The following is an 18626-nucleotide window of genomic DNA, read 5'->3' on the forward strand; positions in this document are numbered from 1 at the left end:
TATCCTGACTATCTGTGTGTGAAAAAATACGGTGAAAGATAGGAAGTGCATCCCTGCAGCAGACTACAGTGTCAAATAATATCTTTGGAGCAGAGAAAGACATTGTCATCATCATCACGTGCCAAGAGGAAAATCTTGAAGGAAAAATGTGTTATTTTTAAAGATGTACTGTAGATGCTCTACACTCCTTGTCCCAATCACCTCAGAGGTTGTTTTAAACGTGATACCTAGTAGATTCTCAGCTGGTTCAGTAAAAGGGTGATTTAAAAAGAATCTGCCCACACAGGACCAGAAGAGAGGGTGAAGATGATGCACAAATACACTTTTTAGGCCTGAAGGAAATATCTTTGTTTCATCTTTGTAGTAGCCTACTGAGTACAGCTCAGAATTCTGGATAAAATAATCCTACTGGAACTTTTGTGGGCCCCTACAACTTCCACCTCACCAGACTAGTTGTGCCACTGCACTTGTCTACATGAGAGCAGACATCTACATGCTCCAGCTACCTATAAAGATCAGGTCTTTAGTTAAGGTTCTGGACTCACCAGCAAGATGTAACATCATGTGCATAAGACAATAACAAAGCACTTTAATAGATATTGTGGGGATCCATCAAGCTTGAGGTACCTGGAATCATCTGTCCCTAACACTTCCAGACTGAGCTACCATGGCTAGACAGGACACCCCCCTCTTCCTCCATGGTTTTGACCTAGGTGGTCACTTTGTTGACCTTCGACCTCTCGGCACGGGTGTTACAGGCCTGGTCCTCTCAGCTCTGGACGAGCGTAGCAGACAGCGTGTGGCCATCAAAAAGCTGGTGATGCGTGATGCCTTGACGGTGAAGCACGCTTTGCGGGAGGTCAAAATCACCCGGCGGCTGCACCATGAAAATGTGGTGAGCGTTAATGAGGTTTTGGCGCCATATGGACTACCACTGCCCAGAGACCCGACCCAGCTGAGTGCGCTGTACATCGTCCAGGAGTGCATGGAGACTGATCTGGCTCAGCTGCTGGAACAAGGACCCCTTCCCACAGGTATGAAAGACAAAAGGGAAATAACATTCAGGAGAAACAAAAACTAAATATTATTTTATTTGAATTTGGACAGTTTAAGTCCCTTTTTCATGACATGGTGCTTTTTGTTAAAAACACTACTGTTTTGTTGCTGCACTGCTGGCTTTGTTTACATTATGATTTAGTGGATTTAGTGGCAGTCCTTTCAAGACTCTTTTACTGAGGCAGTACACAATTCACACATTTGAAAATCACATTACAATTTTAACCAAAATGTGTTGAGTCATTCATTCAGCTTGTTTGTTCCCTCTACATAAACATGCTCGGTAAGTATTGGAGTGACGCAAACCATCGTTTTAACATAATGTGCCACAACTGTTTTGCCTATATTTCAAAAGTCACACATTAGAAGATCAGAATTTTACCCCAAATCTGTACCTTCATTGAGACTTTCCTTCATTCATTAATGTAGTGTTTTATTTTGTCACTTTGTCACTTTTGACAGGTTCAAATATGGATTAACCTATCTATGCTAGCTTTACTCAATTAAACATAACTAAGTTTAGAAATAAGCATTGTTATGGTAATTACATGAGTGAGAATAGAAGTGGTGTGGTTGACCCTGATATCTGACTTTTTCCCTTGAAAAAGGTCACGCTACTCTGCTGTTCTACCAGCTCCTGAGGGGACTGAAGTTCATCCACTCAGCTAACGTCTTGCACAGAGATCTGAAGCCTGCCAACATATTCATCAACACGGACCAACTGCTGCTCAAGATTGGAGACTTCGGGTTGGCCAGGATAGTTGACCCTCATTATTCTCATAAGGTAAGAGAGAAATGCAGGAAAGTAAACCCACCACACACAAACACATATAGGCCTACTACAAGGACGTTTAGACTCACATATACAGAAATGATGATGGTAGTATATGCTAGTAGTTGGATGTCTTGAAGTGAATGAGTGAAAAGACCGATGACCAAACATGACATATAAGCTGAAAGTGTATAATAATCAGCAGCACTTACAGTATACAAACATTTCCAGCCTTAATTACTCTTAGGGAGTTTTTTGGGGCATGTAAATGTAGCAAATGTGTCAAGTATTCTTTTGACCAGAGGCCAGTAAATGCCTGTGAATTTATTTCTCTTTAGGCTGATGCTCTTTAAACAAGTTTTATATTCATTTTATAAATCCATAATATTCAGAGGACAAGCCAGCATAAATATCCACATCATTTTGTCCGTGTTTTTTTGTATTGGTACTTTTTAATACTTGTTCTACAAACATTAATCATACTATAAATATTCAAGCTAGGAAAGTTGAGAATGTTAGAAGGGATTTTTCACTCTCCTCATTGCTCTGACACAGTGTGGGCCAGTCTGCTGCTGATGGATGAATTGGGATATTATTGTAATATTAAACATTGTCATGCTCCCTCTGGGGAGAATTATTTCCCAATTTATGGCAGCTATATGCACTACTTTTCAAGCTATTTCTGCATCATTTAGGAAAAACATGGGAAAAAACATCCTGTAGAGCCTACATCCTATTTTGTATGTACAGTAATTGTTTTCCAACTGTCTTCATCATTCTGAAACCAGAACACAACACATGTTGAGGATGATCTTTTTTCATTCCTGCCCCTTAAAAAGAGGCAAAAAAAAGGTAGGGCAGAAATTGCTAATCTTGAAACCTATGTTTGTTATACTATGCTGAAGTGAATGTCTAGCTGACAAATCTGCTAAATTTGAATCTATCCCATAATAATTGGTCTGCTCTAACTGCAATAGAATTAGAAAATAGGAATAGGCAATACTAACACATGTATACTGCATGAGGAAAAACTGCATGGTTTTTGGCCCAAACTGCATGAGATTATCATGAAGTGGACATGTAAATGGGAGACTCATGGGTGCCCATATAATCCATTTTCATTCAGATATCTTGAGGTAAGAGGTCAAGGGACCCCTTTAAAATTGGCCATTCCAGTTTTTCCCTTGCCAAAACGTAGCCTTAGTTTGGAACGTTATTTAGCCCCCTTCTAGACAAGCTACCAATCCAATGGATTCCTTACGTCGTCTAGTTTCACAGAACTTGTTACAGCCTCTGAAAGACAGTAAAGTCCGCCTAAAAGATTCAGGGCTTTTGAGAAACATTTGGGGATGGAGTCCCAGAAGCCACCCTGCCGCTTCGCCTCTGGACAGAAGTGCACAAACCCTTGTCCTTGTGTAGCAATGGATACAATATAGGATGGGATGCTGTTGCAAAAGAATCCTACTATAGAAAATCAGTGGTTTGCACTCATGTCTGCCTCGCAATTGAAACACAGAATAATTGATGTCTGTCTGGTGTCCTCTCACTGTGGTGTGTTAGGTGACATCTTAGGCATCATTAGTCTGATTCTGACAAAGATCCCAATTTCAGTCAAACACAGTCAAAATCTCAAACTTGAAACTGAAAAGTGTTTGAGGTGTAACTGTAACACCTAAAGATTCTACATGATGTGATTGCAGTACAGCCAAGTTGTCTTTTTCTACGACTGGCATCTCCGATTACATATCCCTATATCTGATGTTGCCGACCTGTCTTTCACATAGGCCTCCTCTCCAGCCCAAACACTGCCATTACTGTAACGTCTTCTTTCCAAACCTGGTATCAAGTTTCGTGCTAATCAAACCCTGTGATTAGCCTGTCCATTGTAGATAAAGGCTTCTGAGAGATTAATGTGACATTTCACTGCTCCATTGTGCTGCTTTATGCATGAAGATCCCACAGTAATACTGTAACACTAGCAGGGCAGGCTGTGTGTGTGTGTGTGTGTGTGTGTGTGTGTGTGTGTGTGTGTGTGTGTGTGTGCATGCGTGCGTGTGCGTGTGCATGTGCTCGCGCGCGTGCGTGTTTGTATGTTTGTGTGCTTTTTGGGTCTGTGCATGTAAAAAGGGAGCTCTTGTGAAAGACGATCTTTGTCAGCTTGGAACACGGGACTGGAGATCAGCTGGGTGCAGACACAGGGGGTGCGTTTGGATGGGAGAAGGAGGAGGAGGGAGGCAGAGAACAGATGCGGAGCAAGGGTGAAAGGAGGAGAGATGAAAAGAACAAAGGCAGAGAAATGAGGGTGAGCAAAAGTGCAAAGAGGAGAAACAAGGAAAGGAGGGACAAAAAAGAGATCAAACTGAAAGAAAGTGAGAGAGATTTGGGTCGTGCAGGACAGCAGAAACAAGGGTTGCTTCTATTTCACTCTATGTGTGTGTGTGTGTGTGTGTGTGTGTGTGTGTGTGTGTGTGTGTGTGCGTGCGTGCGTGCGTGCGTGTGTGTGTGTGTGTTTGGATAGATAGATAGATAGATAGATAGATAGTAAGGGTTGATGTCTTTATTAATGTAGTAAGTGTTACACCTGTCTGTCATGTGCATATTTCATATACATATGCCTATAAACATGCATAATTCACATTAAGCCGATTTATTGGAGATTTAATAAGTAGTGTACCTCAGCTCATACAGATAGTATTTTTCCCATGGTGTTGCAGTATCAGCCTCTTCCTTTGCAGATGTTAGCCTCAAAGCTTTGATAACAGGGATGCATTAATAACCAATAAGACTGCTGGCTGCACATTACAATCTAATTTTAAACTGACTGCTGACGTGGTTTGAATTGTTCTTGGATATTGGGAGTTAGTTGGGAGTCTGTCCCAGCTGATGTGCCTGTTAGCCAGCAGCACATCAGTCATTTTTCATTAGCATTTGGATTGTATTACCAGAGTTATGGGTGTATGTTTGTGTGTATGACGATGTGTGTGTAAGAGTATGCTGGGCTGTTTGTGATGCAGTGTTGACACCAAAACAGATGCCTGTAGTGAATGTGTTAGCATTCTCTCTCTTATTTAATGATGCAAATTCAAAGAGCTGTTTTTTCAAACATTTTTGTGGTAAAGGCAGTATTGACTTCAGCTGTGATGTGAAATTCACAAATGGTATTAACTTTCATATTTGGCCATACAACAAGACAGGTGGCTCTGTTTTATGTCTTATTTGTATTGATTTCAAATAGGGTCCTTGAATCACAGTCAGTCTTTATCAGTGAGATTGGCTAGTTTAGACTTCTAGTTCTCACCATTGAATGACCTTTTTTCAATGACGTATAGTCACTCCAAAGAAATCCCTCCTACCTTTCCTTAGTGTTTATACTGTAGCTTACATGGTCTGTGTTATCACAGTGGTTTTGTCAGTACACTGGGACTCTGCAGTGCCTCGAAATGAGGCTGTTTGACAAGGTGTCTAGATGTGAGCCTCTGACTACACAGACAAACATTTACTCAGGCAAAAAGAGATGACAGAAAGGTTGAGAGGAGAGAGAAGGGAAACAGAGCCCGAGAAAACATTATTTGTTATGTTGTTTACTGTCAACACCAGTAAGAACTTTGAGTGTGTATGTGTGAATGTCACCTGCTGAGGCAGTGCTGGATCTGCCCAGAAATTATTCATGACCTGGATGAAGGAGAAAAGAAGGAGATGAAAGGTGAATAAGGGGAGAGTATTTGAAAAGGAAGAGAAAAGAAGGGATGGAAGTGAGGAAGAGGGGAGCAGAGTGGACCTGTAAGTGACAAGAAGAGAAGGAGGGATGAAATAGGCGAGAAAGGAGGGTGAAGCGTTAAGAAAAGAGGAAAGGTAGGGGAGACAGTCATAGCTGCTGTGGTGACGTAGAGAAACACTGAGGTAAATTGAGATTAAGGGAACGGATAGAGTGGAAAGTGGGAGGTGATGACAGGGAAAAGGTTGAAAGGAAAGGAAAGGAATGAAGAACGCAAAAAACATTTTATAATGCTGAAAATCTGTGGTACAGTGGTTAAAAGCAGTGTAAATATAGTTACAAAACGATATCTAGGTCTCAGTTTCACAAAATGATGCACATACAGTGGGGAGAACAAGTATTTGATACACTGCCGATTTTGCAGGTTTTCCTACTTACAAAGCATGTAGAGGTCTGTAATTTTTATCATAGGTACACTTCAACTGTGAGAGACGGAATCTAAAACAAAAATCCAGAAAATCACATTGTATGAGTTTTAAATAATTAATTTGCATTTTATTGCATGACATAAGTATTTGATCACCTACCAACCAGTAAGAATTCCGGCTCTGACAGACCTGTTAGATTTTCTTTAAGAAGCCCTCCTGTTCCTCCAATGATCATGAGGAAGGTGAGGGATCAGCCCAGAACTACATGGCAGGACCTGGTCAATGATCTGAAGAGAGCTGGGACCACAGTCTCAAAGAAAACCATTAGTAACACACTACGCCGTCATGGATTAAAATCCTGCAGCGCACGCAAGGTCCCCCTGCTCAAGCCAGCGCATGTCCAGGCCCGTCTGAAGTTTACCAATGGAATTCCAGAGGAGGAATGGGAGAAGGTCATGTGGTCTGATGAGACAAAAATAGAGCTTTTGGGTCTAAACTCCACTCGCCGTCTTTGGAGGAAGAAGAAGGATGAGTACAACCCCAAGAATACCATCCCAACCGTGAAGCATGGAGGTGGAAACATCATTCTTTGGGGATGCTTTTCTGCAAAGGGGACAGGACGACTGCATCGTATTGAGGGGAGGATGGATGGGGCCATGTATCACGAGATCTTGGCCAACAACCTCCTTCCCTCAGTAAGAGCATTGAAGATGGGTCGTGGCTGGGTCTTCCAGCATGACAACGACCCGAAAAACACAGCCAGGGTAACTAAGGAGTGGCTCTGTAAGAAGCATCTCAAGGTCCTGGAGTGGCCTAGCCAGTCTCCAGACCTGAACCCAATAGAAAATCTTTCAACGGAGTTGAAAGTCCGTATTGCCCAGCGACAGCCCCGAAACCTGAAGGATCTGGAGAAGGTCTGTATGGAGTGGGCCAAAATCCCTGCTGCAGTGTGTGCAAACCTGGTCAAGAACTACAGGAAACGTATGATCTCTGTAATTGCAAACAAAGGTTTCTGTACCAAATATTAAGTTCTGCTTTTCTGATGTATCAAATACTTATGTCATGCAATAAAATGCAAATGAATTACTTAAAAATCATACAATGTGATTTTCTGGATTTTTGTTTTAGATTCCGTCACTCACAGTTGAAGAGTACCTATGATAAAAATTACAGACTTCTACATGCTTTGTAAGTGGGAAAACCTGCAAAATCGGCAGTGTGTCAAATACTTGTTCTCCCCACTGTATGTTGATGTGCATCATTTTGTGAAACTGAGACCTAAATATGTTTCTTTTTCTCTTCAAAGTAGTTTCCAAAGCTGTTTTATGATTATCATCAAATACTATTACATCCTGAAAATGTTGTACTTTTGACACAAAACATGACCACTCCTTGAAAGACACTGTCTGTCAAATGCTTACCAGGAAGCAGAAAGGAGAGCTCAAATGTAGAGACTCATCAGCAAAAAGACAAGGTGAGTGCATGTTTGTCAGACCATCATTGAGCACTCAGGATCAGTTTCTGCTCTGTCATCTGCTGGCACACAGGCAGCGATGAAGGAGGGCATGGAGGGGAAGGGGAGGCAGTAAGTAAGGTTCAGCATGGGCAGAGAAAGAGGGGGTAGAGAGCATAAAAGGAGTAGATAAGGGTTCACATGATGTTCAGGGAAAGAGGAGTGGAATGAGAGGAGAGGAAAGGCAGCATAAGAGGAGCAAAGAAAAGAAACAGCACAGCTGAAGTAGAGCTGTAAAACTGAAGTTTAATTCATAGCTTCTTATTCACAGCTACTAAATAGTGCTGTTTAATTGGGCAATGTATTTAATTTCTTGTATTCTAGAAGTAATGTAACTAGAAAGCTGGCCCGAAGAAACTCATAGAGCCATTTTGACACAAACATTTCTGGCAGGCTGAACTTCATGTAGGGGCACATTGCTGGATGGGATGTATAAGAGGGAACATCGGCGTAGGTGGTCCATAATGAGTAAAGGCTCTGAGTCATGTCCTAAACATGCTGATTAAGGCACAATTCACTATAATTTCCTTTAGCAAAAAAAAGTCAAATATGAAGAGGGAACTCTTTTTCAGCTGAAATACCACATAGAGGGGGAGATTGGTGAGTGGTGAGTGGTGAGACAGAAAATAGGAAAAGAAGACTTTAGGAGAGGGGTGATGGGAGAGCAGAAGAGGGAAAAAGAGCAGTGAGGACAGAGGAGGGAGGGGTAGAGAGATGAAGGAAGGGATAGAATAAGGATCCCTGCCTAATTTTGGGAGCCCTTTTTCAACCATGAAAATTAGTTAAAGTTCTTTTTGGGACAAAAGTGAACAAATATAGTATGGCAGTAAAATCTTTATGTCCACAGTCTGAGCATTTTTTGTTGTGCAGTCTATTATCTTCTAATACCATTAGTTTGAGCAGTTAAAGAATAGAAAAAGGAAATTGAAAGGAATAGCATTACAGCGAGGTGTTCTTTCTGCTGGGTCTTCAGCTGGGGACCACCGCTCATTGACGTTTCGCCCCTTAACCCTGAACATCTCCTGGTGGCGGGGCAGTGAACAGGGACGTCTCCCTGACACCCCTTGCAGCAAAACCTAATTAGATGTTACTCCCCAAGTCTTGTCTCGTCGTTTCAGCCAGAGCCAGTGGCTTGCTTTCTCAGCTTCCTCAGAGAGCTCTTTGGTGGATCTGCTCAGTGTGGCTCCACGTAGTCCCAGGTCCTTGAGCAGACGTGATGTTGATCTAAAGAAATATCATGGAGTAAGTGCAGGGATTTTGAGATTTTGAAATGGCGGAGAGTGGAGCCATTACAGAGAGTGAGAGGTGGAGTGATATATACAGTAAGAGGCGACAAGAGCATTAATGATGGCAACAGGGAAAACTTCTCATTATACCTTAGATAAATCTGGTTTGTAAATGAATAAATTTGCCTCTGGGTCATCTCCATGCACACCATCATCACAGTGTGACACAAGGTGAACAGTTACAAAAGTAACAGGCAGGAGCAAGCCATGTCAGAGCAGCTCTAATGAGGGGATGTGTGTTGTTAAGCCGCAGAGCATCAAAAGCTCAGTGAAACTCAGTAACTGCTGGTAGAGATTCAGGGGAATGTTTTCTACAGCAGAGCGTATCCAGAAGCCAGTTTCCATCTTCATGTAGCTGACATAAAATGATGAAGTCTTTGTGGTTGTACATCAAAATATATCTATGTGAGCGCAGAATTCCTTTTTGTAGCTGACATTACCAACTGCACGATGCTTTCACTCCAACAAAATAACTACCAAAAAACTGCCAGCTTGATTGTAATTAATATGAGAAACTTGAACACCTCATACACATGCAAGTGCATGCAGACTTACAAGTACACTACTAAATGGTAAGAACTGGTAACAAGCCAATCTGTTGCTCTGTTCTGTTACTCTCTTCTACTTTTCCCTCACTCACACCCTCCAGGGCTATCTGTCCAAGGCTCTGGTAACTAAGTGGTATTGTTCACCACGTCTGCTCCTGTCCCCCAACAACTATACCAAGGCCATCGACATGTGGGCCGCTGGCTGCATACTGGCTGAGATGCTCACCGGACGCATGCTGTTTGCAGGTACCTCTGCTGTTTGTCATACAGTATCCACTAAAACACTCATGACCTTGATGTCCTACAGGAACACTATGATAATGCTGATCTTTAATTTATAAATAAATAAATATAATATAAATAATATATCTTTAGTATTCAGCAGAAACATCATAAAAGCCCTGCAAGATCTTTCTTTACCATCTTAGCAACAATAAACACCAGCCTAAATAAGATAGCACATTGAAATCAGGCTTCTTTTAGTAGTGAATACTGTAGTACAGTCAGGTAAACCAGTTGTATTCAAACACATATTGTGTGTCCTTTGTTGACTGTAAAGTTCTTACTAGCAGATATGCTAAAAAGCTGCTTAAAGACTACATCACAATGTGGCGTCAAGTGAGAGTTAAGGAGTTTTTCTGTTGTGTCCTCCGCCAAAGATACTTTATTCTCTTTCTGCAGGCTACTTCTTTGCCTGACCAGAATAACAATGATGATAGAGAAATTCTTGCTTTCTGAAGCAGATGTAGTTCCTCCTGACAGGCTGATTTGACCTCCACCAGCCCTCTACGCCACAAGAGAGATAGTGCCGTAAACTCAATCGTCATTTGTTCCCTGGTGTTTCTCTCTGCTAGAATTCCACACATGGACTGTTAGAGCTGCATTTCACTTTACCACTGAGTTACCATGTCACAACTATTTAATATAGGCATAGGGGAAGCAATGCACTCTCATCCAAACACACTATCACTGCTTGCTTAATTCTTAGTGGTGGATGTGTTGATATAGCACCACCTGCTGGTGCCCATTAGCTTGATGAAACTTTTAAAGGGTAAATCCATAATATAACATGGGTGGAAAAATGCTCTGCTCTGAGCTGAAAACTTTGAGCATGCTGTGTGTCTAGTGACACCACAGTCAGTGACTTCAAAATAGTGGTTCATGTCATCTGTAAAATGCACTTCAGGGACTTTTCTAAGAGTTGAGCTTCACAGCATCTTATTCCTCTCAGGTTTTATACGACCCCCAGCCTACTCACCTAGACATTTAGGTAATATAGTTTTAACATAAGGATTGGGCCATATTTCGGGTAAATGTCTGCCAATATTAGAAGGATGTGGGGTTTTTACATAACCTGTAAAGAAGTGCTGCCCAACAGGTTGTACTGCAGAAATAAAAATTCCCTGGTGCACAAAATGCTGGACCTACTGTGGCCTCGCAGTTAGGGTGTGACCAAAAAAACAACAAGCCTGCATTTTCAACCTTTACTATTCTACCAGTATTTGATTTAGGATGGATACTCTTAAACAGATCAATAATCAGAGGAAGGAGGGAAAAAAATGAAGCTGCAGAAAGTAACATTTAATGTGATTTCAGTAATTAAAATTGAAGTGGGTTTTTATAATATTTGGGTCTTAGAGTTATCTTATCTGCATAGTTTTTATTGAACATCCTTGCCTTACTATTTCTTTCACTCGACAGCTCACACCTCCTAGTTATTCCTGTTTGACTCTAAAAGTCACCTTTTTTCTGCTTTTGTAACTGATTCTTTGTCTCTTCTCTGCTTGTCTCTGATTGGCTTGTGTCCTTTCCCCAGGAGCTCATGAGCTGGAGCAGATGCAGCTGATTCTCAACACAGTGCCAGTACTGAGAGAGGAAGACAGGCAGGACCTGCTACAGGTGACGCCTCAGTGGCTGCTGCTAGTCATATGTCTGCAAACTGATTGGTTAGATGTGCACACAACTCTTTTCAACATCGGCCCTGCATGTGTGTTGCTTTCAACAACAATATGCTTTATGCTTATAGTAAGAGTTAACTTAGTTGAATGCTGTGTAAATATGCAAATATTAAAATCTGTCCTATCCTTTTCCCAGGTGATGCCTTCATACGTCAGTCATGGATGGAGAGTCAAGAAACCCTTTTCTGGATTACTGCCTGAAGTGGATGCTCAGGGTGAGTGGAGGGAAGTAGGAGAGGAGATTAGTGGTGAGAAGATGAAGGAGAAGCAGTATGAAATAAAAAGGGGACAAATAAGAGTAATGGAAGATGTAAGGAGTAAAAAAGATACAGAAGACAGCAGCTTCTCTGAGTTGAAGAGATGATAGAGTAGGCTGTAAAGGTTTGGAGGTGGAACACATACATACAGTGGTGTGAAAAAGTGTTTGCCCCTCTTCCTCATTTCCTGTTCCTTTGCATGTTTGTCACACTTAAGTGTTTCGAACATCAAACCAATTTAAACAAAAGTCAAGGACAACACAAGTAAACACAAAATGCAATTTGTAAATGAAGGTGTTAATTATTAAAGGTGAAAAAAAATCCAAACCATCATGGCCCTGTGTGAAAAAAGTGATTGCCCCCTAAACCTAATAACTGGTTGGGCCACCCTTAGCAGCAACAACTGCAACCAAGCTGTTATGCGATAACGTGCAATGAGGCTTTTACAGCGTCCCTGGAGGAATTTTGGCCCACTCATCTTTGCAGAATTGTCCTAATTCAGTTACATTAGAGGGTTTTCGAGCATGAACGGCCTTTTTAAGGTCATACCACAACATCTCAATAGGATTCAGGTCAGGACTTTGGCTAGGCCACTCCAAAGTCTTCATTTAGTTTTTCTTCAGCCATTCGGTGGTGGACTTGCTGGTGTGTTTAGGATCATTGTCCTGCTGCAGAACCCAAGTTCGTTTCAGCTTGAGTACACGAACAGATGGTCGGACATTCTCCTTCAGGATCTCTTGGTAGACAGCAGAATTCATAGTTCCTTTTATCACGGCAAGTCTTCCAGGTCCTGAAGCAGCAAAACAGCCCCCAGACCATCACACTACCACCACCATATTTTACAGTTGGTATAATGTTCTTTTATGAAATGCAGTGTTCCTTCTACGCCAGATATACTTGGACACACACCTTCCAAAGAGTTCCACTTTTGTCTCATCGGTCCACAGAATGTTGTCCCAAAAGTCTTGGGGATCATCAAGATGTGTTCTGGAGAAATTGAGACGAGCTTTGATGTTCTTTTTGCTCAGCAGTGGTTTTCTCCTTGGAACTCTGCCATGCAGGCCATTTTTGCCCAGTCTTTTTCCTGATGGTGGAGGCATGAACGCTGACCTTAACTGAGGCAAGTGAGGCCTGCAGTTCTTTGGACGTTGTTGTGGGGTCTTTTGTGACCTCTTGGATGAGTCGCCGCTGCGCTCTTGGGGTAATTTTGGGCGGCCGGCCACTCCTGGGAAGGTTCACCACTGTTCCATGTCTTCGCCATTTGTGGATAATGGCTCTCACTGTGGTTCGCTGATTCCCAAAGCTTTGGAAATGGCTTTATAACCCTTTCCAGACTGATAGATCTCAATTACTTTCTTTCTCAATTGTTCCTGAATTTCTTTGGGTCTCGGCATGATGTGTAGCTTTTAAGGATCTTCTGGTGGACCTTACTGTGTCAAGCAGCTCCTATTTAAGTGATGCCTTGATTGTGAACAGGTGTGGCAATAATCAGGCCTGGGTGTGGCTAGAGAAATTGAACTCAGGTGTGGACAACCACAGTTATAGTATGTTTTAACAAGGGGGGCAATCACTTTTTCACACAGGGCCATGATGGTTTGGATTTTTTTTCACCTTTAATAATTAACACCTTCATTTACAAATTGCATTTTGTGTTTACTTGTGTTGTCCTTGACTATTGTTTAAATTGGTTTGATGTTCCGAAACACTTAAGTGTGACAAACATGCAAAGGAACAGGAAATGAGGAAGGGGGCAAACACTTTTTCACACCACTGTATACAGAGTTGCATGGGAATATATTTTATTAAAGTTCTCATATTATGCTTTTTGGCTTTTTCCCTTTCCTTTATTGTGTTATATATCTTTGTTGTGCACGTTATAGGTTTACAAAGTGAAAAAGCCCAAAGTCCACCCCAAAGGGACTTACCATCTTCCAGATAAAACACTGTAACAAACTCCTCCAAACAGCTCTATTGTAATCCAGTCTTTACTTCCGTGACGACCGTGCATCACTTTGTAACACGTTATAATGCTCGCCTAGCTGCTAGCGTGGTACGCCCTCATACTCTGCATCTGACTGGCTAGTAGTCCTTACCTAGCTACTGTGCATGTGCGACTCCCAACAAAGATGGAATAGAAGTGTGATGCTTCACTCTGTAGCTAAAACAGAGAGCTCAACACACAGGGTGAAAAGAGGAGCTGCAGCAATGTGCAGTACCACAAAAAGATGGTGTTTTTTTTTTCAAATTAAACCATGTAAACCTATTCTGATATAACCTCTAAATACAATTATGAACCTGAAAATGAGCATAATATGAGCACTTTAAGAATACACTTTATGGACACTACATTTCATTTCTCCTCCTCTTCCTCCCCCACTGATCCCTTCCTCTTCTTCTCTCAGCTGTTGACTTCCTTGAGCGTATTTTGACCTTTAACCCCATGGATCGGCTGACAGCTGAAGCAGCGCTGTCCCATCCCTTCTTCCAGCAGTACTCCTGTCCAGAGGATGAGCCCACGTCATCACATCCCTTCCGCATCGAGGACGAACTGGAGGACAGCCTCGTCACCGAGCAGAGCCTCAGCAACAGCAACAGTCAGGCCTGCAGCATCCACTGGGAGAGGTCTGTACATTTACATTTTTATACACTAGTATTTATATATATTGAAAAACTGAAGAAGATTTTTTTTTGGAACAGAGAAGTCTGGCAAAGAATAATGACACACAAGAAACTACAAAAGATTCACACAGTAAATATACTGCATATACTGCAACTAATACTACACAGACTAATATGAGTACTTAATTTCTGCCCTCCTGCAGGTACGAGAACAGTTTATCAACTGATGTGTCCTGGCAGCAGTCAGACACAAGGTGTGACTGCATGCCCCCTGGCCACATCACCTCCTACCTGGAAGACACTGCAGAGGATGAGGAGGTGCAGAGAGACCCCCGGGCCAGTTCCACACTGTTAGAGGAGGCTCAGGTTGGATATGTTTTGTCATTTTCACCCATACTGACTGATTTGTACTTATAGTATAACCAGTATCTTATTCTAATGAAATGCAAAGTAAAGGATATTTAGTAACACATTAAAACCAGTCAAAGCAGCACTACACACAATAAAACTGAAATTAATTCCTCCTTCCCTATTTATCACCTTCTCCCTCCCGCCATGCTACTCCCAATCTATCTTATATAGGTTGACCCACGCAAATATTCCCACAGCAGCTCAGCTGAACGCTTCCTGGAAAACTCTCACTCCTCTCTGGATCGGGCCTGTGGTTTGGGGTATGGGGAACTAGACTGTGGCCGCTCCTGTGACTACAAAGTGGGCTCTCCTTCATACCTGGATAAAATTGCCTGGAGGGAGGGCAAGCCTCAAAACTACTCGGAGCCTAAGCTGATCCTGGATCTTTCTCATTGGAAGCGTAACACTAATAGCCTCCCTGTGCCTGCTGAGCCTATTGGTGACAGTGTGGAGGACCTTGGAGAGATGAAAGAGGAGGCAGCAAAAGAGGAGGAAGAGGAGGAAACGGGGGATTTATTCCAGGAGATCTCTCGCTGGGTGGAGAGTACCCAGTCTCGCCTGCTCTCGCCCAGTCCCAGTCCTTTGGAGCCACGTTCACCCTCCTGCTACACCTCCTCTCCCCCTCTGCCTCTCTCCCCGACTGACCTTCCAACTCCAGTCTTCCACTACACCGAAGTTGTGCAGCAAACATCAGCTGAATATGATGAAGACAGACTGAGCCCACTTCAGCCTGTCACGTCTTCCTTTAACTCCCTTCCCTCACTTCTTCCCTCATCCCCCACCTCTCCGTTCCCCCCTCAGTCACCTCAAACAGTGTCTCCCCCAACCTCGCCACTTTTTCCTTCCCCAGAATCTCAACCCCTTTCCTCTACTTCCTCCATTTCTCAGCCAGTAAATGATGACTCCTTGGAGTCACTTCCTGTCAAGCAGAAAGAGCGGCTGTTCGACCTGGACGTGTTCATATCCCGAGCACTGAAACTGTGCAGGCAGAATAAGGAGAAAGCAGATGGGAAGAAAGGGAAAGAGGGGGGATGGAGGGAAGAAAGCAGACAGCCAAACATTCATCTAAAGGTTCCCAGGCTTCCAGAGCACAGGCCTCCACCACCGCAGACTCCCAACTCTTGATGTTGAATTTCAACTTCAGGTCCACCACAATACAGCATCATATGGGTAGCACTTCCAAATTCTCATAGTGCTTTACATAGTGAGGGGTGTCCATGGTTGAATATGCTGCTTAAACATTAGACCTTAGTGTTAGCAGTCTTTTTGTTACTATTGCTATGACACACTACACGCTGTGACTAAAACCCTCACTTAAACAAGCAATCCTGCTGCTTTGTCAAGAGGTGCTCTCAGGCAATAAGAGGTCAAAAAGCATTTGGGTTCAAAATGAATAGCTTAGCATTGCAAATATCAAGGGTTTGTTCTGGGAATATTTAGAAATAATCAGCTAATTAATGATTGTGGTATTTGTGGTTTGCTGTCATTTGTCATCTTAACGATGACTCCAACAAGAGTTACCCAGGCTATTGTGTACTGGATAACAGTAACCCACTGGAGAGGGATCACTTGGTTTGTTTTAAGTTTGCTTTAGATTTGTGTTTCTATACAAGATCCCTAGCTGTGTCAGTCAGTCATTAAATATTTTCAAAATGTCAGACAGTCTTCCAATGGTGATGTTCACTGAATAATGATAATCACACAGGAAATGCTTTTTTTCCAAGCTGAATGTATTAACTGAAAAAGAATCAGTCAAATTATACTACGTGGTGAACCATGAGGATCTTATTTGTTGCTATCTTAACACTCACAGTGACTTAATTAGCTACGTCACTGCTACATGCCTTGTAAACTTGTATAAAACTGTTGTCATATTTAGTTCTATAATATATTTCTATAGACTGTTGTTAATATTATTTTATCCAAAGCAGTTTTGCTGAATGCTACATTTTTTTGTTTGAAGTGAGTTGTATTTTGTTTAAATGTGGAATGCTCTATCGTAATAATTTATGCTCTAGTTCAATCGTAAATAGTTTAAAATCATGTCTGTCTGATGCACCCAACAAGGTAATCCTCTGCTGTACACTTACTGAAATATCTGTGTATGTACCAGACAGCCAGCTATCTGTCATCATTCTGCTCACTTGTTAGCCACAGAAAGCTACAATGCAAACAACAGCAGCCTATAATTCTTTGTACTCAAAACTTTTTTTTAAATACTTTTCTATCCAACAAGGAAGACAGTAGACCCTCAGAATGTTATGTATTCTGGCATTTGATGTCTCCCCTCCAAGGTAACGAAATCAGGTAAAAGATGTATGTTCTAAAACAGATGAAGGCTGTTGGCTTGTGCCTCGTACTTTCTTAATCAATCACATCTGACATTCACGTCACTCGTCAAACTAAAAAGCTGATAGTGAGCATATGGAAATAGTATTTAAACTATTCTGCTAAATCTGTTATTCTGTAACCTAGAAGAAATATGTCCCTGGTTTCACTGTTTGACATGTAATGCTCTGCTGTGGGTGTACCACATGTAAACAGTGTATGGGCTGGTCCGACTGTTGGGAATGCCAGAGGAATAATACTGGGATGCATAAAACACACTGCCAGCACAGCAACAACACCCCAGAATAAGACATGTTTTATCTGTTCAATGATATTTAGTCAAACATCTGATACACATTCTGACTAAAGTAACATCCAGTCCATTAGCAACAAGTCTTTCATACCCTCTTACATATTCATTTTAATCCTCTGTCCACACACAGAACACGAGGAAGGTGATAGTGTGGTTTGATAGTGTGGCGTTGATAGTTGAGTTGAGTTGATATCCACCTTCCCACAATGCAGCCACTGTATCTCTTTCTCTGCTGTTAACAGCTATTAACTGTTAATGCTTATGTGAAGTTGATCTAAAAATGTTGACCTCCACATACACAGGTTGTGAGCAGGTCATCGCTTGCACAACATAGTACGAGCCATACTTGAGAAATGCTAACAGTACAACCTATGAGCCAGGTATATTGTTTTACAGTCACAATAGACATGAAGCCAATTTAGAGTCACTAGCACATTCAGAAATGCTGGTTTTACTCAGCGACTACTGAAACTCCACCACTGTCAATGTTGATTTTTGTCAATAATGTACCTCTAAGGTATTACCCATATCCAGGCTGGATTGCTGGACTAACTGAAGAAGTGTTCAAGTAAAAAAAAGGTGCAAATTGTCAATTTTCTGATCCAGAGCCATTTATCTATTTATACAAAATAGATAGAAGCTGTGTTGCAAACTAACTAACCTATACAGGTCTAATGGTCACATTTAACATTATACAGTTTCCTCTGCAGGTAACCTAAGCAAGCAATAACGTCATTGACAAATAACACAAACATACATGTGGTTACTGAGACGAAGTCAATTATTTAATGTGTGAAAAAAATTTAGAAAACGTGCCTCGATGCTCTCAGCTTGCTGACTGTAACATATCCTCTCCCTTCTCCATGGCTTTTTTCACATTATTCAAATAGCTTAAATGTTGTTGTTTTTATTATGCGTCACTTTTTTGGACAGCATATTTCGGTGTGCTTTTTTTTTCTTCTTTTGTACTAGCTAAATGGAGGCCTCAGCTTTAGCATTTGAGAAAAGCTGTAAGGTTTTTAAATGCTCAATATTGATTGATAGTATCAATTCTGTTTTTGCTGAAGAATTAATAAAACAATACTTATTAACTATTATTAAAGGTATTTGACCTCTTGCTTTCTATTGTTGTGATGTAATGCCAAGTGAGACTAAAACATATTGCTGTAATTAGTTTTTTAAGGGTATCTTGTATTTGGTTAACATTTATTTTTGCAGGGATAAGTAGGCTACATTTGATGGACCAATGCACCACAGCATATAGCCAAAGCTAGATTGCAACACCCTTCCTTAGACTGGCCTTTATACAAATACACACAACAGGAACAGGAACACATACAAAACAGCACAGAGCAAGTAATGTTATAATCTTGCTGCGTTTTTTTTTAGGATAGGATGTTAGGGGAAAAGGCAAACATGGTT

At 41.6% G+C, this 18626-nt stretch overlaps 1 protein-coding gene across 1 annotated transcript; it reads left to right on the forward strand.

Annotated features, from left to right (window-relative positions):
- Positions 1–667: 667 nt before the first annotated feature.
- On the forward strand, positions 668–15688 carry mapk4 (mitogen-activated protein kinase 4). Its single transcript, XM_078250914.1, has 8 exons — positions 668–1034; positions 1665–1840; positions 9420–9564; positions 11135–11217; positions 11413–11491; positions 13936–14155; positions 14356–14518; positions 14735–15688. Exons 1-8 carry the CDS (start codon positions 668–670, stop codon positions 15686–15688), a joined length of 2187 nt encoding a protein of 728 aa, XP_078107040.1.
- The last annotated feature ends 2938 nt before the right edge of the window (positions 15689–18626 follow it).

The sequence above is a fragment of the Sander vitreus genome, chromosome 5 (genome assembly GCF_031162955.1).
Source record: "Sander vitreus isolate 19-12246 chromosome 5, sanVit1, whole genome shotgun sequence".
NCBI lineage: Eukaryota > Metazoa > Chordata > Actinopteri > Perciformes > Percidae > Sander > Sander vitreus.

Bases quoted from the DNA above. Each gene is read 5' to 3' on its own strand.
- mapk4 (XM_078250914.1), top strand. From the start codon at position 668: ATGGCTAGACAGGACACCCCCCTCTTCCTCCATGGTTTTGACCTAGGT. The intron at 1,035-1,664 runs GTATGAAAGACA...CCCTTGAAAAAG, and splicing joins ACAAGGACCCCTTCCCACAG to GTCACGCTACTCTGCTGTTC. The intron at 14,156-14,355 runs GTCTGTACATTT...GCCCTCCTGCAG, and splicing joins TGCAGCATCCACTGGGAGAG to GTACGAGAACAGTTTATCAA.